The 21,025-nt window shown below is 33.9% G+C and overlaps 1 protein-coding gene across 1 annotated transcript in view; it reads left to right on the top strand.

Moving 5' to 3' along the window:
• Nucleotides 1-21,025, top strand: part of ARID4A (AT-rich interaction domain 4A) — a 67,183-nt gene that overhangs the window by 29,910 nt on the left and 16,248 nt on the right. Inside the window, exons 12-17 of the mRNA XM_079125793.1 lie at nt 11,432-11,504; nt 12,624-12,718; nt 12,907-13,004; nt 14,464-14,695; nt 17,170-17,420; nt 20,092-20,289. Of these exons, the coding sequence (XP_078981919.1) occupies nt 11,432-11,504; nt 12,624-12,718; nt 12,907-13,004; nt 14,464-14,695; nt 17,170-17,420; nt 20,092-20,289 (947 nt within the window). The remainder of the gene's footprint in view (nt 1-11,431; nt 11,505-12,623; nt 12,719-12,906; nt 13,005-14,463; nt 14,696-17,169; nt 17,421-20,091; nt 20,290-21,025) is intronic.

Genomic DNA, 21,025 nt, shown 5'->3' with positions numbered 1-21,025 from the left:
AAGCTATTTTTCTCAAACATAAGATAAATTTTGGAAAGAAAATGATAATTAGACAGTTTGGCAAAATTCAGGATTTGAAGACTGACTATTAATTGTGAATTTTGTATTTTTATCTGTATTTATTTATGGATTATATGTTTTCAAGATAAATAGGCCACATTTTCAGGGTGTGAACTGTTGCAGTCTGTGGTTTAGCTTTTGTTTTTTTAATTAACAGTAGTTAGGGTCTTATACTGTCAAATATTGGAAAAAGATTAGTCTAATTTATTTTTCCTAATACTTTTAATTGGTGTCCCTTCCAGAATGCATTTTCTCAAACCCCCCCCCCCCCGAAAAAACCTGAAATTTTAAACAAAGAGGGTAAAAGAGCTTTGTAGAAGTTGCAGAGGGTGGCTATAAAATAGTAAATAGAGCTTGTATTACAATGTTTATTTTTGTAAATATTTTAATGTTTTATTCAGGCTGTGAATAAATGTTAGTAAAGAATGAAGAGTAGAGGTAAAGTCTGTTACCTTTTGTTTGTACGTAATAGTAGGGAAATTTTAAATGGTAAGGACAATTATAAGGTTAACATCTTAAAATACTCTACTTAAATTATAAGCCTGTTAAAATTAAGTGAACCCAGATGCTTTTTATCTACTAAAAAAAATAGCAAAATTACAAAATTTAGACATTGATTCATATGTTATTTTAATTATTTTTCAGATTGTCAGTTTCATAGCATATGCTTTATTAAATTCCTTGATATAAGCTAATTCCTTTTTCTCTGGCCATACAAGTAGGTTTTCTTGAGTAAGATTTTGATTGCTTTAGAAAAAAATCAGCTGCATTTCTTGCTCTTGGATTTAAAATTTAGTTGCTGAATCATTCTAACTTGTCTTCAACAGTAATTTTTTCAATTTAAATATTAACAAACTGAAAAGCACATTTAATCTGTACACAACAAAGGGGAAAATGAATATTGTATAAAATGAATAATCTGATAAGCCAGGGCCTTCCTGGCTTAGTCATTATAGGCCTTTACCACACAAGTGAGGCAAAGCTCTTATATCACGTTACGTACCATAAGTCTTCCCAAGATGTAATGATGCTATGCTTTTCATGAAGTATTAATGTTGCTTTTCAGTGATCAGAAAGATCTTTTATAATAATCTATAAGCCATTATAACAATACTGTAGCCTGTCATTTGATGTTTGTAGTACAGCAAGCAATTTACGCAGTAGAATCATACAAGTGTTAGATATTTCTGCAGTGGTAATTAGCAGAAGGCATTGTTTTTATATTTGATGCTTTGGGTACTCCAACCTAAGTAAGTAACAAGGAGAATTGAGATTCCATGACTTTATTAGAAAGGGTATCTTTTTTTATTTCATATTATTTTGAATTCCAAAGCATTGGTAGTTTAGTATTAGAGTACAAGAAATATATTTATACTGTTACTGATTGGGAAAAGACTTGAGGAATCTGACAGAAAGTAGGTCCTATCTGTATTAATGATTTTAAATTTCAACTTACTGATTCGTTGAAAAAAACCTTGGAGATTATTTTTGTGGGTGTTGCTTAAATGTCTTTGTTCAGAAAATTTTATATTAGAAAAGATACTGTAATTTCTTTTGAGTTTTGAAATTGATTGAAAAGTCCAGTAAAACACAAGTAATGGTATCAATTATTCATTTACTCTGGACATATTTTCTCTGGATAAATATAGGGTTTTTTTCCTAAGGGTAAAATAAATGCATGGCTATTTAAAAGACTGATTATCAGGGGGAATTTGAATTAACTTTTTAAATCCTTATCGTTCCCTATAAGTAGATTTATATGATGAATAATTTTAAAACATCTATGAATTTATGTTTAGTAATGAAAATTGGGATTTAGTGAATTTTTTTTAAGAATTAGTCTTTTTAGTGTATTGATACCCATTTCTCTAATCTTGTGACTTTTTATAGGGATCTTTGTTACATCTAATGTTTAAGACTATACTCCACGATTGTAAAAATCATAAATGCTTTTTTAATTCAAGGAAACATGAATATTATTTTTTGATGTTTGATCAAGTATTATTTGTATATTAATCTGTGCCTTTTGTAGATCTTTAAAGGCATTTGAAAAGTAATCATTCAGGATCACTTTGGATATAAACTTAGAGTAAATGATAACTCAGGGAAATCATGCTAAGTAAAATTTAAAAAATTTTAAATGTAATATCAATATTTTAGTTATTTCTAATAATCCCAACTGCCAATCATCAAATGTTTCTAAGCTGATCCTAAATAGCCACATTTCAAGGAATAATTGAGATTTTTTTTTAGCTTGTATTCAAATATAAGAACTTACTTGCTAAAGTCTTAAAATTCAACTTACTAATCAAGCAAACAAAACTGCCTTAATGAGTTTAGCAAAATCTCTCTCCATGTTGTAAGTATAAAACTCTAGCCAAATTAAGATTATCTCATCAGATTGAGTATTGTACATTTTATGTATTAAAAACACTTTTCATTCAGTGTATTTTATAGTTTTGGTCATACAAGAGGGTTAACTGACTAAAAACTTGGATTTGTTAGTGGCCAAACCACATCTTGATTAAAATGTGTGTGCCTTTTCAAATGGGGCAAATAATTACTAGACTCATTGAACTCTGATACAAGTGTCATATAAACATTTATTTCAGGTAGACTATTGTTAAACTAAAACAGTATCTTACTATGAATATATCACATGTCATGTGATCCGTGAAATTTTCTGTAAGTATATAACAGGAAAGAATGGTACCACTCTAAATTATATGAGTATCAAATTTCACAGGACCTTCAGTACTACTGGGCAATCCCCAATTTCTCTAATCAAATCTTTATTTCTTCCATTAATCCAATAACCCTACTCCCACTCCACTTCAACTCAGAAAGAAACCTGGAGCTTCAAATGTTGTCTACACTCCTTCCCAAGGAACATTTGACAATATACTGTTTCTCTGTAAGAGAATTCCTTCAGTTCATGCTCTGAACTTCTTTCTTTTAGGAAATCTCAGATAATCAACTCTCTTTTTTTTTTTTTTACCAGTATCTTTAAACTTTATTCTTTTTTTGTATCCTTCTCATCAGCGCCTTAAAACATGCTTACATCTCTCTTAACCTCCCTCCATATTCCCTCCACCAGTTTTCTGGCAGCTTCTCTACTGTGCCTCCAGGTACTATGCTCTTTCCTCACCCCTGTGGCTGGGTAGGTGAGTTATATATACTGTACATGAACTCTCATTCACCCCTAATTCACTGTAGTGTGTCTGGTCCTCACTACAACCTGAACAACTTTAGTAAGGTTACCAGGGACCACCAACAAACTTTTGTACTAAATCAGAAACATTTTTATTTCAGTTCATTTGTCTACTAGTAGCATTCAGCACCCCTGACATACCTTTTTAAGACACTTGACACCCATGGCATTACCCTTTTTTTTCCTGTTTACTTTCTAACCAAATGATATAATGGCTCCAAATCTACATGTGCATCAAAGATGACTTTTTTCTTATTTGGGTGCGGTGGCACATGCCTATAATCCCAACTACTAGGGAGGGTGAAGTTGCCATTCTGGCAACTTGATGAGACCCATTTTCAAAATAAAAATGGATATAGTTTTGTGGATATAGTTTGTGGTAGATTGCTTGCCTAGCATGAGTGAGACCTTGGGTTCAGTTCTCAGTACCACACATACAAAAAAGATGTCTCTTGTCTCTTCATAGCTTCAATGGAGATTTTTTTTTTTTTTTTTTTTTTTGTACCATGGATTGAACCCAAAGACACTTAACCACTGAGCCACGTCCCCAGCCCTCTTTTATATTTTATTGAGAGATAGTGTCTCGCTGAGTTGCTTAGGGCTCTAAGTTGCTGAGGCTGGCTTTAAACTTGCGATCCTCCTGCCTTAGCCTCCTAAAGTGCTGGGATTACAGATGTGTGCCACTGTGCCCAGCTAAGATTTCTTCTTGTAAGTATTCAGTCTCTTTATTTGCATGATTGCACTCACCTTGCCTTCCCCAAAGCATGTCCTTTCCCTGTTTGTCCCTAATTGATTTTAATAGAAGTGCCATCCACTCAGTTGTCCAAACCAGACGCATGGAAGTCAACTTGATTCTTCCTTTAGCTATTCAAACACACAATGCTTTCTTCTCTATCTACTTGAATAACTCTCACATTTACCCATTTCTTTTGGTTTCTACTCTCTGCTTACCTTAGTCCACATCATTATTCTCTTTTATCTAGACTAATGCAACAGCAACCTAATTGGTCTTCACAGGTCCATACTTGCCCTCCTCCAGTCTATTCTCTGTACTAGATTTAAAGTAGATATTTTAAAACTGAAACTATGTGTTAACTTCTTTCAGCATAGAATAATTGCAGGGCACAGAAGGTTGTGGTTTTATTTTCTGATTGAAATATTTCTGTAGTATATAATGTCATCTCTTTGTAAAAGTAGTATACTGAATAGTATTTAACTTGATATTTGCTCAAGATTTAGTTATTCTTGTAATACAGTGCTGTCATGACTCTTAGCCCTTACACAATACCATCAACTGACAGTTTTTATATATAACTTAGGGGATAGTTGTTCCTGGGGCTGAGCTTATGGACAGCCTAGGGAGTCATTTTGACATAAGGATCACTTGAGTTACCAGATTTAATATTGGTTTCATTTTTTAATTTTAAGTTAAATTTAGAGGTTAAGATTATTTTTCTTCTTCTTCTTTTTTTTTTTTTTTTTTCCAAGATAGCTTCTTACTCTGTTGGCTAGGCTGAGCTTAAGTGATCCTTTTGCTTCAGCCTCTGAAGTAACTGGGACTGCTTGTGCACTCTGCCATGCCCAGATTTTTTTCTTTTAAGTCTTTATTTGCTATTTCACTAAGGTCTTGCTACAACAAAGTATATCTAAAAATGTATCTGTTGTACTAGAACATACATCATCAGTAAGATGTACCTTTTAATGTCTGTTAAAATATGAAAGCTTTTGGGCTGTCGCTGAAGCTCAGTTGTAGAGTGCTTGCCTAGCATGCACAAGGGCCTGGGTTTTTTCCCCAACATCACAAAGAAAAAAAAAAAAAAAAGCAACTTTTATAAAAGATATAGGGTTGGGGATATATCTCAGTGGGTAGAGTGCTTGCCTTGTAAGCACAAGGCCCTGGGTTCAATCCCCAGCACCACAAAAAAAAAAAAAAAAAGAAAGAAAGAAAAGAAAAGATATAAACAAGTAAAGATGACCACACCAGATGATTTTGTTTGTTTTTAATAAATGAAAACTGCTTAATCATCACAACAGACTATGAGAGAGATTCTGTGTGTATATATATAATATATATAAACTATACTATCCTTGTGCACATATGAGAAGTTAAATATGTTATCCTGTGGTACCTTCCAAAGTGAACTTTAGAATTTTTTTTTTTAAATCTTTTTAGATGTTGGTAGACCTTTATTTTGTTGATTCATGTGTATGTGGTGCTGAGGATCAAACCCAGTGCCTCACACATGCTAGGTAAGCTCTCTACCACTGAGCCACAACCCCAGCCCCTGAACTTTAGAATTTTACAACTAGTCTTCCAGCAACTTCTCTGGTTTTGTGTGTGTTGTGTTGTGTGTGTGTGTGTGTGTGTGTGTGTGTGAAAACTGAGGTTTATAGAGGTTATAGAAGGTTTTATAGGCTTTTGAAATTTTTTTCTATCCTCCTCAACATTGTAAGTTCTATGAAAGCAGAGGATGTCAGGATTTTGGTTTTCCGTTTTCCCACTAGTTGTATGTACCCATAAGCTGACAGCACAGAGCATGACTCTCATTAAATCTGTACTAAGTAGTTTCTAAATAAAAGAATGATATGGACTATGCAATTATCCTAGCAAATTGCTGTTTGACAAAGATATTGGGAGATCTGTTGTAAGATTCTAGAAAGGTATCATGAGATAATGTGTCTTAACTCTCCTTCATTATATCTCTGTTCTCTGGCAGTGCACTCTGAGGTGAATTTCATTTTCCAAACTAATTTTGTGAGTTCCTAGATAAATTCTTTTTGGTTCAAGCCCTTTTGGGATAGTTTTCTGCCCCCTTGCAGTAAGCATTCTCGACTAATAATGCCCCTTTGTATTTTGCCCCACTTATTTCAGATGTCTTCTCTCTGGTCTTTTTTCACCTCCAACTTATTCTCCATAAACTTCTTTCTAAAACATAGGTGGTTCCTATTGGAACCCCTTTAATGGCTTTCAGCCCCTACAAGATGAAGTCTAGGCTTTTATCATAGGCCTTTAAAAGTCTGGCCCTTTATGATGTGACCCACATTCACCTTTTTATTCTCCCTTCCCCTATTCTTCAGCAATATGGAACTTCTTATAGCTCCCCTGCTACCACTTAAACATTGTTCAGAAGCTGCTTGTTGAGTTGTCAGGTACATTACAGAGTATCACCTTTGTGTTGCCCATTCCCTTTATCAGTATTAAATATTATAGGTAACATGAAATGGAAAAATTTAAAACCCAGAAAATAGGTGTTATAAAATTTAAAATGCAAAAAATACAATAGTAACGAAGAGTTGTATTTGAATTAAAGTGGTTACCTGTGACTTACAAAGGTCATATGCATTTACCTTAGTCAGATGTTCTGGCATTTATTTTAAATTTTTTAAAAAATTGGTAAGTCTATTTAGTACATTTCAAAGTTAAAATTCAACATAAAACTGTGTAAGCTGTTACTGGTATTTTGGAGATCTCCTCTTGCTGACTCCAAGCCGAGCTTCTGTTTTGGAGGTGGTCGGGGGAGGAAGATCAAGTGATTGTTAAAAGCTGGAGTGGGGACGACTTGAGATGGAGTTCCAGGGATGTAGTGGGAAGGGGAGTCAATGAAGAGGACCAGAAGAGAGCTTATAGGCAGCCTTGTGAAGGGGAGATAAAGATGCTTGTGTCCTAGGTAACATTTCACATACACACAAAAATAGATATTTTACAATTTTAAAAATATGCATCGTGTACTAAAGTACAAAAGAAGATGACAGGCATTGTGTAATCATTAAAACTTCTAAAGGATACTGAGGGGTTCTTGAAAACTGAGATTCCCATCAACAATTTTTGTGCTTTCACATACAATACACAGTTCAGGGAAGCCACAAAGACCAGGTTTTTATTGCACTTTCCCCCCTATCAGAATATTGGGTTTTGTGGCTTCAATCTGTTATGTGCTAAGAAACTATTCTACTCCACTCCTTAAAACTCTGTACCAGTTGCATGGATTTGAGGGGCAATCATCTTTTACAAATATGTATTTTGACAATTTGGACAAAGTTCTAATTTGTATTCTGGAAAGTAGAGTTGCTAGCTAAGAAAGTTAATAGCTCATCAAAAAGCAGGTGAATATTATCTTATCAAAAAACAAATAACATTATATTCATCTCCCATCTCAGCAAAATGGCAGAAAGTCCATTCTTCACTGGAATTTGTGCTATTTCTAAGTGAATAATCATTCATTTCCAGATTAGTGTACTTTGGAAAGGTACTAGGTGAATGTTAGCAAGTTTTTGTGTCCTTAAGAACATCTTCAACCATTCTTAATTTCTTCTCTCTTTACTATGGCTGGTATTGCATTTATATCATCACTAATATTAACCCTTTAAGGCAGCAGATGTATAACAATGAAGAAAATCCTTCTCCCTATTCATTTGAACAGATGCCACTTACATGCACATCTTAACAGTGTCTGAATTGAATACTAGTCACTAATGATAAAATTGTGAGTAAAATAGGCAAGCATTGGAATTTTGAGAACTACAAACATGAATAAGAGGCAAACCAAAAGCCCTTCTTCAGGACTTGGGCAATCTTTCCATCACATGATAGTAAGACTAATTCAAGCATTTGTTGTTTTCTTTGTGGGCCATTGTAATGGCTTCCTTGCTCCTTCCAACCATCAGAATCATTCCTGACTGCGAACTTACAAATCCAACTTGATTCTTCTTTTGCACTTTCAAACCTGATATCTACCATAGTTCTGATTCTTCAGCATATTATTTCTTACAAAGCCCTTTCCTCATCACAGCCTGCCTTTGCCAGACTCATGTCTGTGGCTAGACTACTTACATTTTTTTTTTTGAGACTACTTAACATTTTGAGGCTTTCTATAATACTGCCAAAGCAACTTTACCTCCAGCAGAACTACTCATTTCCTCACTTGATCCCATATTCTTTTATGTAGTTTACACTCATCACACTTGATTGTATTGATTTGTTTTACCTTTGTGCACCCCCTGCCAGATTGAGAGCAGTTAAAACAGAAGATACTGTGTGTTCTCATTTCAATCCTCATTGCTTTTGTGCAGTCCTTATTTATGGTAACCATCAATAAATGCTTGAACCTAATTTGAAGACATAGTGCCCGAAGTCAGAAAATTTCACCATCTCGTAGGGTAGATAGAGATACAACTGCCTGTAATAATAAGTAGTATATACTGATGCTAACCAAAATTATAGATTTCTTCACATTGTGATCATCACGTACATTACTCTTCTATCCTCCTTACGTAGTTACTCTTGCCATACTGTACTAAATGAGGAGGAGAAGGTTCCCGAGCACAGTTCAGTGAAACTTGTATTTCCCATTCTTAAAATCCTTTCCCACTTTAAAACAATTAAGAGATGCAACAGCCCCTGGCTTTTAATCCCTGGCTCTCGACCAAGAGAGAGATGTGATAGGTATCAAAACACCATGGATAGAAGAAGCAAACCACAGAAGAAATGTGAGCCTCCTCCACAGTTTGTTAAAGACCATTCTTCTAATTGGATGCATTTTCTAGCAGTCTTACTCCAAAAGGACTAACTGCATGGCTATTTTGAAAAAAATAATTATAAAGAATTAAGCGAGCTAGGATTGTGTCTCACTAATAGAGCTCTCGCCTAGCATGTGTGAGGCACTGGGTTCAATCCTCAGTATCACATAAAAAAAGATAAAATGAAGGTACTATGTCCATCTATAACTAAAAAAGTATTTTAAAAAAAGAAATTAAGCAATTTAATTTTTTTGTAAAAAACTGTGAAATAAATGTAAAAGTTTATAGTTTCATCTTTTATTTATTTTTAGTGGAAAAAAATTTCCCCTCAGTTTTATCTTGATTTTGTATCTCGTAAGATACACGTAAACTTACAATTTCATGGTCATGTTTCCTCATGTAGCCTAAAATATTCTTGATCATCCATTAACTTTTAAATAAAATACCTGTAAGCTACTGATTTTTTTCCATAAAAATAAATTCTTTTTTTTTTTTTTTTTTTTTTAATTTTTTGGAGCTGGAAATTGAACTCAAGGGTGCTTTACCACTGAGCTATGTCTCCAGTCCTTTTTATTTTTCGTTTTGAGACATGATTTTTCTAAGTTACAGAGACTTGCCTTGAACTTGGTGATCCTTCTGCCTCAGCCTCCTAAGTTGCTGGGATTATAGGCATGGGTCACCAAACCTGCTTAAAGATTTATTCTTAATCATTAAGAATTTATCAGATGTTTGGTGCATCTTTATTATGTGCCTAATTTGCAATTGATGTCTTGATTCTGTTTATGTTTTTGGAAGCAACTTTGATTTTAAATCAATGCCTGTTCAAAGGATTTTTTTTTCACATATATTGGAAACAGTATTCTTACCTGAAATCTGTAAGTACTAGAATGAGGTTTTAATTGTGATTACATAGCACAGGTAAATTATATAGCCAGTCTGATATAAGCTGTCTTTGTTTTCTACACTAGCAGTTCTTAAAACTAATGTATGAAATGATTTTTGGGCTCTTGAACTATTGGAATGCTTTTTTTGATCCTTGAGTTAACTTATTGACAGTTAAAGACCTTATAAAAGCACAATTTTAAAATTCGCATGAACAAAAGTTGCCCTCTCAGTATTTGAGCATTAAGTAATGATCTTTCTTTTTAGTGACTTGACTTTGTAAAATTGCTGATTTTTGAAACTTACTAGAACTTTGACCTAAGTTCCTTTATGTTTAACAAAACTGAAAGTGTTTTGATATTATAAATCATTCTAAATGAATATACTGAAAGAAATGTATAAAGAATATATAAAAATGTATAAAGAATGTATAAAAGATCTTAACGTCCTTTTCCTTGATTGCCTCATGGTTTTTTATTATATATTTTAATTGACTGCATGTTTATTGATCTTGACTTTATTAGCTATTGAAATTCTATAAGGATAACATAATTTTAAAGTGCCTATTGCCCTCTAGATACTGAACAATCAATATTTATTGCCTGAAAATAGCCTTTCCTTTGAATATGGCCTTGAAAAGACAAAAATCTGAATTCTCCTAGAATATAGCAAAGTAGTACTTTAAAATTAAATTATAATCATTTATATGGAAGAAATGTCAGTGTCTTGTTTCTCCTTAGTTTTGCTGAAATTTAAAGAATAATTTCCAAGTATAAGTTTACAAGTAGTCTATCAGAAAAGAGAACATTTACTAAAATCCATAATCTGACTTAAGCCCAGATGTTGACAGTGTAGAAAGAAACCATCAGGTTTATATAATTAGGGAAAAGTTAACACTTAAACAGATAGTTTTAGGAAAGATTGATTCTTACAGCAATGTTTCCATTAGTCTTTTTTTAATTTGTTTTTAATGGAACTGAATTAGTAATTAGGTATCTAGTTTTCTTCCCTAAGAAATAATTCTTAAATCTTTCTATCAGGAGTTGGGAAGTCAACTGTAGAGGCCACACAAGAAGGGCAAATGAGAAAAGTAGGCTTCTGTGAGACAAGTTGGGGTAAAGTGGTATGAGGCAAAATAAAATTCACATGGCTTACTTAAATGCATGATTCATTTAAATTGTTTTTAAACATTGCACCATCAAAATGAAAAACCTTTGCCAATGTGACTTTGCAACTCCTGGTTTATATTCATTTGACAATATTATTTCTATAAAATAACTATGTTATTGTATTTATTCACCAGCATATTTGCACAGGCCACATTGTATTTTTATGTTTAAAACAAAACAAAAAGGTGAAAACAACACTCATTCCATTTCTGAATCTTCCTCATGACTAGTCTTAGTCCTTACGGTAATTCTCAAAGATAGGGTAAACAGTAGAGATTGTACATCTTCATAGTTAACATCAGATCAGCTGTGTGAAAATATGATGTAAAGGGAAAGGAATGTAGCTCAATGGTTGAGCGCTTGCCTAAAATGTGGGAGGCCCTTAGGGTTCCCTCAGTACCAGAAAGAAAAAAAAAAAAAAAAGACTTAAAATCTGGAGCAGTAAGATTTCGAGAAAAATCATATTTTCCACCTTTAGTAAAATTTTATCCCATTACATTATGTTACCTTATGTTCACAGAAACAAAAGATGATATTGTGTTCCTTCCTATTTACTGTACTATGTATACATTTATGTATTTTACTTTTACAGCCTGAGGAAGAGCTTGATCCTGAAGAGAGGGACAACTTCCTCCAACAGCTTTATAAGTTTATGGAAGACAGAGGTATTTTCATGCTTACTGTTTAAAAGTAGTCATTTCTTCTGCAGTTTTACATTCTTGGTGTATGCATTGTTTTGGTTAGTATCATGAGTATATTGTATTTTAGTTAAAGCCTAAGAATCGGTTACACCAAGGAATCCCACTAATAAATAAGTATAATTATAACACACCAATAAAAATATGGGGGGAAGTTGTAATGACTGATGTTTAGTGTAAAAAATATATCATACCCTAGTCTTATGTTTAAATCTTCCACTTTTACAAAGTACTAGTCAATTAATTACTTAGATTACTGAAAGAATAAACTACAGAACTACAAAAAAAAAAAATCAGTTATACCTGATAAGAGTTAAATATTTGGTATTCAGACAGTGTCTATTTTGAGTAGAGATATGTAAGAAAGTAGTTTTGATGTAATTAAACTGAATTTCCCTGGGATTTATAGAACCAAAAAAATATAGTATTCAGAAATAGAAAGTGGTCATAATGTTAATCTGCATTCCCTTTTCTTACTAATGCTATATTCATGGCAAGTGAACTAGCCTGATCCTTGGTCTCTACAAATTAAATAATTGAAGAGCAATCTGTCTGAATAGGATAGGATTTCTAGTAGAGATAGAATAAATATAACCAATTATAAATCATCATGCTCCTTGACATTCACTAGTCCTAGAAAATCCTCAGATAAATCCTAGACATTCTGTAGCTTTCAGAAATGGTCCTTCAGATTACTGCTAACAGCTTTAACATTTGCGTTAGAGCAATGAGAATGGTACCATGGCCTAAAACTTCCCTTTCCGTTGTGTTTGTTCATGCCTAAATGAACCAGCACCATTGTTGGCCATACCTTGCAGTCCCAAAGTGCAATTTAGTTTTGTGCAATTCACTATCAGAGACATGATTTCACTAGTTGTAGAAGTACAACACTTAAAGTCTGAAGGCCCCACAAAGCTGTGAAGACTATAGAGGATGTTTGGTGTTTCCATGCAGCATATAAGGTTCTTCAAATATTATGCCTCTCTAATCAATGAAATTTGGGGAATCAGTTGTTGATAGCTTGTTGGCAGTTTTTTATTTTTCATTTGAATAAACATTTTGTTTTTATTCTCTGACGTGAAAAAGGTACCCCAATCAACAAACCACCTGTTTTGGGCTACAAAGACCTCAATCTCTTCAAACTCTTTAGACTGGTTTATCATCAGGGTGGATGTGACAATGTAAGTGTCTTTAAAATCAAATTGCTTTTTGAACTGTGTATTGATGTGATGAAAAGTTAACCATCTGATGATGTTGAGCTCTTATATGCACATTAGTCAGTAAACCCATTTTCTTAAAGATCACAAAATGTTAGTATAAAGGTTTTTTCCCTTTGCAAATTTTAACAAACAAAAACTTAATTTTCCAGATTGATAGTGGTGCTGTATGGAAGCAAATTTATATGGACCTTGGCATTCCAATTTTGAATTCAGCTGCTTCCTACAATGTAAAAACTGCTTATAGAAAGTAAGTAGTATAGTTTATTCATTAAAGAATACCTATGTACAGGTAATATTTTCCTTTAAATTTGTTAAAAATTAAATAAGAATGCATCAAGGAACATAAATGTTAAGGAAAATATATGAAAAGGTTTAGACTAATAGATATTTATAATTGAAAGTTATTTCACTGTCTTCTCTATTCTGCTTTGCTGCATTTCTCATGTTACACTGGTTTCCTTTCCAAAATCAGGGATGTTTATCATCTGATATTAAGGTAAATGTCATTGAGCATTCTATTTGGAGTGAACAGCCTTTATATCAGAACTATGATAGCTCTGTTCACTTATTACAAACTCAGATTTCTCAGGAAGGAGTTTTATATTATGAACAGAATTTCTGTTTACCATACTTCAGTGCATAATTGTTATAGATTTTATGCCTTTTTTTTTTTTTTCAAGAAAAGTGGGGTGCAATCATAATATGAAGGTTTTTTTTAATTGTGTACTTAAAAATCATATTACTAAATCTGTTGTGGTACAAGATTAGGATGCACAGAATACTTGTGAATATACATTAAAACTGAATAGTTAAAATTGCACATCATTTTTTGTGACAGTCTAAAAAATTTAACACATTAGTTTTAATTGATTTGTGATTTATAGTCAAAATATTACACTTGAGAAAATTTCCTATGTTGTCATGAAGTGTGGACTTAAAAAATTTAGTCTTCTGTGTCTGAAGATTCTGCACTATCATTGATTTCCTCAGCCAGTGCACCCTCAGCTCTACTCATACAAGTTGTGTTTACCATTAATACTGGAGCACTCTGAACAAACTACATATAAATTGGTTTGCAGAAATATATTGACAGTGCACATTCACAGAGATTTCTAGGCTTATGGTTCATGGTGTGTGAGAAGACAAATGTGCATTCACATGCCACTGCTGATGATATACTGCTGTTTACATTTTAAGCAACATGCAAAGACAGTTGTACCATGCAGTCGTTACACAATGGATGGGTATAAACCAAATTTTGTACTGAGAAAACAGGGTGCAATGATTATGCAGTGAAACCATACAATTCATGTATAAATCATGCACATAGGTATAATCCTATGTAAAACACCCAGAAATTAGTAACATAGGAAAAGTACATTTGAAAAAATGAGTTTTATGGAGTATTCCTGTAATCCTGTAATCCCTCATCCTGGCTCATGAGGATGAGACAGGATGATCACAAGTTGGAGGCCAGCCTCAGCAACTAAGCGAGGCCCTAAGCAACTTAGTGAGATCTTGTTTTAAAATAAAATATAAAAGGGCTAGAGATGTGACTCAGTGGTTAAGTGCCCCTGGCTTCAATTTCTAATAACCCATCCCCCACAAATGTTTTACTTTCTAAAACTATGTGTGTTTAATAACTTAATAGTCAAGTTAAATGCAATGATCACGATTTCCTAAAATGAAATATTGGTTTTTTTTAGGTATCTCTATGGTTTTGAGGAGTATTGCCGTTCTGCAAATATTCAGTTCAGAACTATTCACCACCATGAGCCAAAAGTAAAAGTGGAAAAAAAAGAGTTAGAAGAATCAATGGAAGAGGCTCTAAAAGTAGATCAAGAAATGCCTTTAATAGAAGTGAAAAGTGAACCTGAGGAAAATATTGATTCAAATAGTGAAAGTGAAAGAGAAGAAATAGAATTAAAATCTCCAAGGGTGAGTACTTAATAGTAGTTTTATCTGGTTCATTTTAAGTTTTATTTTAAAGTTTTTATGATGGACATTTTTAGCTATGCATAGAAATACTACAGTGAACCTAGTTTATTTTCCATTATTTTGTTATACTTCAGCCAGTGTGTTAGCCAACTTTTTTGCTGCTGTGACTAAAAGACCTGACAAGAACAATTAGAGAGAGGGTAAGTTTATTTGGGGGCTCACAGTTTCAGAGGTCTCAGTCCAGAGACACTGGCGCCATTCCTCGGGTCTTGAAGTAAGGCTGAATGTCATGGTGGAAGAGTATACCAGAGGGAAGCAGCTCACATGACGATCAGGAAGCAAAGAGAGTCCACTCACCAGTTACAAAATGTGTACCCCAAAGGCTTGCCCCCAATGCCTACCTCCTCCAGCCATATCTTACCCACCTTCTGTTACCACTCAGTTAATCCCATCAGGAGATTAATATACTAATTGGGTTAATGCTGTCATAACCCAATCATTTCTCTTGTAAACCTTCTTGCATGTCTCACACATGAGCTTTTGGGGGACACCTGACATCCAAACCATAACATCCAGACTAGGGTAGCTGTCTTTTTCTAAATGTATCACACATTATTTCCTCTACTTGAAAACTCTTCCTCTTGTTTCTGTTTGTGTCTGTTCTAGTCATTTTCATGTGGGGTAAGTGCATATTCCCTTCCTTTAAGTCTTGCTAAAATGTCACCTCACTGAAGCCTATACTAGGTCCCTCCTAAAATTGCAGCCTCCCTCTGCTCGTTGGCATTCTCATCCCTACAGTGTCACCATCTTCCATAATTTACTTACACATTCTGTTTATTATTTTTGTCTCTTTTTTTTACCTTGCTCTGTACTAGAATTGCACTCCCCGAGGGCAAAGATTAGTATTAATTTTTTTTAATTGACAGACCCCAGGCTTCTAGAATAGTGTCTAGCACATAATAAGTGCTTATTAACTAGTTGTTGGATGAATGAATTTTCTCTTTGTAACACCCGAGCCTCCAACCAGATAATAACTTTCTCTGTAACTTCATAGCATAGTCTGCAGCAATAGCCGCATGCTCTCTGGCTTTATCTTCCAACTCTACTCTTCCTCTCCATTAACATGCAAGTTGTGTGCAGGAATTGTCATCTGCCATTCTGACCAGTGTCCAATGCTTGTTCTGTAGTAGTTTTTATCCCCTTTTACGAAAAAAGGAATTTAGCACACTGTCATCAAAGAAGTACTATAAAATGTTTTATTTTCAGCAAAGTCATATTTAGTGAAGAAGAAGGTGAAACCATTTTTTCTTTAGTTGTTTAGAAAACTATTTTTTTAAACTGGCCACTCCAATTTATCATCTAGTAGATGTTATCTTCTATTGAATTTTATGAAATACCCAAATTGATTGTATATATTATGGACATTCTTTCTTGTCTTTACCTAAAGACCTTCCTTGTCCTATATAAGACATTCTGCAATATTCTGTATAGTATAGATGAACCATAAATTTACCTTCCCAAAGATTTTTTTTCCAATTTTTTACCAGTGCAAAAAGTGCTTCAATACATATGGTTGTAAAAACATCCTTTTTATTTATTTGAACATATAAACCAGACTTCTAAAAATGAGATTTCCGGGAGATACGTATAAAAAACTAAAATTTTGATAGGTAACAGTTTTTATTTATTTACATAGATATTTAAAGAGTACCTGTGATGTCTTGGGTACTGTCTAGATCTTTGGACATGGAAGTAAATAATACAAAACCCATGCCATCATGGAACTTAGGTTCTAGTGCTTTATAGTAGAAATAAGTTTCTCCTTTTTGTGCTTTTGAAGTATAAATAGCACATAGGAACTAGGGAAAAGAGATGATAGTTGTCAAGTATTTTAGTGCTCCTTAAGTTGCTGGTACCTTTTTTTTTTTGTTCTTGCTGTATTCCAAGTGGGAAGGGTATTGTACAGTGATAATATAAATTTCATCTTAGTAAATAGTAGAACTAGAGACCACAGAGGTCATAATGCAGGGGGTTGCTTTGTTATTATTGTTAACTTTTGTTATTAGCATTTACATAATTCATATAAAGTTTTTATTGTAGTCAAGAAATATTAAAAGTGGGCTAAAATAATATAGTGAACAAGGGAGATTTTGTTTTTTGTTTTTGATGTTGGGAACTAAAACCAGGGCCTTGTACTTGCTAAGCATGTGATCTGTTTTTGATTTACACCCTCAGCTCCAGAAGAAAATTTTTATTTCTTTTGTACTGTATGGAAAGGGCTCATGGTAAATCTGCATATAATTAATTAATTTACATTGCTTATTCTTTTTCTTCAGAAGGAAAAGAACATATGTGTTTTCAGGGGTCTTACCTCAAGCCAAAAGCTGGCTAGTCATTGCTGTGAAGGTTCAGAGGAGAGATATCTTTTCCCCTTTGTATAGATAGCTATTTTAAAGCTTTATCTCCTATACTAGGGACGAAGGAGAATTGCTCGAGATGCAAATTCTATTAAAAAGGAAATTGAAGAGGAGAAAACAGAAGACAAATTAAAAGATATTGATACAGAAAATAAGGGTGTAGATGATGACTATGAAACGTCAGAGAAAAAAGAAAATGAACTACTACTGGGGAGAAAAAATACACCAAAGCAAAAAGAGAAGAAAATTAAAAAGCAAGAGGATTCTGACAAAGACTCAGATGAAGAGGAAGAGAAAAGCCAAGAGAGGTACATTATCTTATGTTTGTTCTCCAGAAGCAGCTGTCTGGGGTACAGCAGTGTTTTGTTCCTGCTTAGAAATTCAGGTTTGAGGGAATGTTTTCTTATTGGGACTTCCGTTCCTCTTGTCTAATGAAGGTGAGACACATTGTGAAGATGATGTGTATCGCCTTTCGGAATTGGAGAATATACTGGTCGCACCATTTTAATAGCACTTGTGCCCTAAACAGTGGCCTCAAAGAAGGCTGCGCCACCCAGTCAAAAGAAAGGTCCTGCAGTTGACAGCAGGGAAGGGAGCTGGAGAAAAATGGAGGAAGTGGACAAGAGGAAACAGCGACAGCAAAAATTCCATTTTAAAAAAGGTACAATGTGGGAAAGCTAACAAACACATGGGTGCACAGTACTAGCAGATGTTTCTGTGTGTTAGCTTTATCTGAGATATTTTTATTTTTTCAAGTTACTGTATTAGAATAAGTGGCATGCACCCCTGATTGTAGTTTGGAAAATACATTCTTGCCCCACATCACACCAATAAATTTCAGCTTTTTAATGTCCATCCTGTTTGCTGTTGAGTGAAAATTGTATCTTTTTTTCCATGTACTAGACGTGTGTGGATTGAAATGATAAAAATAGCTAAAGATTAGGCAGTCCAACTAAATCAGGGTCATGTCTGACCTTGTTATGTACTTGGCCATTCTGTAAGTGTTGTTGAATGGATTTGCTAATTTTTAGCTACAAGAAACAAGTTGTAAAGAGCAACAACAGCATAACATGCTTCCTTAAAATATAAACTCTTCTCTATAATTATTTTTGATTCTTTTATTAATGTAATGCCAAACTTTTCTGGAAAATTGAGTTGTTAAGCCAGATTTGGAAAAAGTGGCCTGCTGCATCCAACTAGTAGCTGACACAGTCTGAAAATTAACCACTAAGAGAATAATAATTCAGAAAAATAGGATTAATTAGAGGGAGAGATAATCTGATTCAATATGACTAGGCATAGGAGCTATCACAATTATTTGTGAAGTAGGTTAGTAAAAAAAAATGAAAGTTCTAACTAGTGAAATATAATTAGGATTAGGAAAAGTGAGAGAAAATAATTAGCATTGAGTATAATGATGCAAATGTAGTATTTTAAATATTTGGCTAATAAATATAAGCAAAAGTGAACCACTTACAAAAGAGGGACTTGTAGTTATGTGCAAAATGAACATCAAAATACTGTATGTGTATTATAGTGTATTCCTAATAAATATAAAACATGATGAATCTCTACATATAAATAATATATGACTTAAAAAGACTTTATAATTAATATGTAAATGGAACTGTGATTTTCTTTAGAGAAGAATAAACAGATTTGATTGAATATGAAGAATAATCTTTTTTATTAAATAAAAATTAAATATATAAATAGCATACACAGTCTATATTCCAATTCTGTATTAGGAATTATGTAAATGGGACTTCATGGTGATTTCTGTTTTAAGTTGTTTTTCTCAGAAATTACCTCTTCGGGCTATTATTGGATGGTGTCCTTGGGGAGAAAACATTCCCATTGCAAATGGGCTGTCAAAGCCTCTTTGAATTGAGTCCCTGAGGGGGCACCAAAATAATGCCCTATACTTATTATAGAGCATAGTTCCTCCTCTTAAGCTTTTAACTCTTGTAACATTTAAATGTTCTTTGATGCAGTTCTCTTCTGAATCCTACTAGGGCTAACAGAATGTTTTATAATAAAAATATTCAAAATATTGTGGACTTATCTGTGTGAATCTTTTTTATATCTGATTCTCAAAGAAGAGCTGATGGGAGATAAGTGAAAAAGCATAAAATATGTAGCTTACTGTGCTCAGTAGCACAGGCCTGTAATTCCAGGGACTCTGGAGACCAAGGCAGGGATCGCAAGTGGCCTCACATTCAAAACCTGTTGTTTCCTGGGGTGTAGTAGCTCTCAATGTAATCTCAGCTACTTGGGAAACTAAAACAGGATAGCAAATTCAGTGCCAGCTCTGGCAACTTAACACGATCCTATCACAAATTAAAAATAAAATAGTGCTGGGGATGTAGCTCAGTGATAAAACACCCTTAGATTTTATCTGACATCCCAAGCCAAACAAACAAGCAACAAAAACAACTGTTTCTTTGGTAGAGTAAGGAGACTTTTAATATGTAAATTGGCTTTTAAAACATGGTTACTAAGGTAGAAAGCCCTTGTTCATTTTTTAAGCCCATTAAAAAAACTAGGAACTATTCTAAAATGAGCATAAAATAGTAGATTTATGATACTTAGTTGCAGGAAGTTACAAAATATCTTTAGATTATTTCACATGTTAAGGTGGCACTTGAATATGATTTCCAAAGACTGTCAGAGCAGATTGTTCTTATTTTATCAAAAGTGATTTATTTGACTCCACATCATCATCATTAACTGTGATTATTGATTGGCCTTTAATAAGTGTGGATTTACTTTTGGTACAGTGCACCTTTACATAACAAATTTCTTAGTAAGTAGTCCATAAAAATCTTCTCCTTCTCCTCCTTCTTCTCCTCCTCCACTGACATTATTAAGGTAATACTTAGGTTGTGAATATTCTACACTTTGGATTCTTTTTAGCACATATGATTTTGTTCTCCATTAAGTGATTAGTAGCATTATCAATGTTATAACTTACTGCAGGGAAGAAACTGAGAGCAAATGTGACTCTGAAGGGGAGGAAGATGAGGAAGACATGGAACCCTGTCTAACGGGAACCAAAGTGAAAGTGAAGTATGGACGAGGGAAAACTCAGAAAATTTATGAAGCCAGCATTAAAAGCACTGAAATTGATGATGGAGAAGTTTTATACTTGGTACATTACTATGGATGGAATGTCAGGTAAGCAAGCAAGAAAGTATTTCCTTCCAACTACTGAAATTTTGTCAGTAGTTGAGAGATCAGTTTAATTTTGTGAGGACTTAAGCACATAGTGTGTTTGTGTGTGTTTTAAAAGCACACCTGTATTCTAACTTGTCCCAACAAGTTGGCATTTGTACTGTTTTACAAGCTTTGTCAGTGCTTCCAGATCACCAGGATCTGTCATTGGAACAAGCTGGATTTATTATTCATTTACAGTGAGAAAGAACATATAACATGGGGAATCATGGGGCACAGCTCTAACAGAGAGTTAGGTCAATAGCAAAGGTTCAGGGTGCCATCTTTGGGAACAGGAACAGCCCAGGATTCTGTGAAAACGTATTGCAGAACATGGTCAGGGAGTGAGGCTATAACTCAACTGTGCAAATGTTGGTTTCTGTCAAGCATCATAATAATTCTAAGTTGGTTAATTAACAAGGAATGTTGGAAAAAACTAAGATTTGAGCTCCTGTTAGGTGGTTTGGGGAGGATTTAAGGAAGTGAAACTTTGCTTTTATATGAGGTACTATCAGGAAGCTGGGGGTAATTCTGTAATCGATTTTCTTGGTCTTACTGTAAGGAGAGAAGACTAGTCCAAGGTTGACACTATAATTGGTGAAGAAGCAGCAGTGATTCATTAACAGGAAAAAAAGAATGTTTAGTCATTTTTGTGGCTTGGACAATGTTCCTGTCTCCCCCCTGCCCTCTGCCCCTTGTG

Source organism: Sciurus vulgaris (assembly GCF_902686455.1).
Source record: "Sciurus vulgaris genome assembly, chromosome: 2".
NCBI lineage: Eukaryota > Metazoa > Chordata > Mammalia > Rodentia > Sciuridae > Sciurus > Sciurus vulgaris.
The sequence above is the reverse complement of the archived record's forward strand: the minus strand, read 5'-3'. Positions and strand labels throughout refer to the sequence as shown.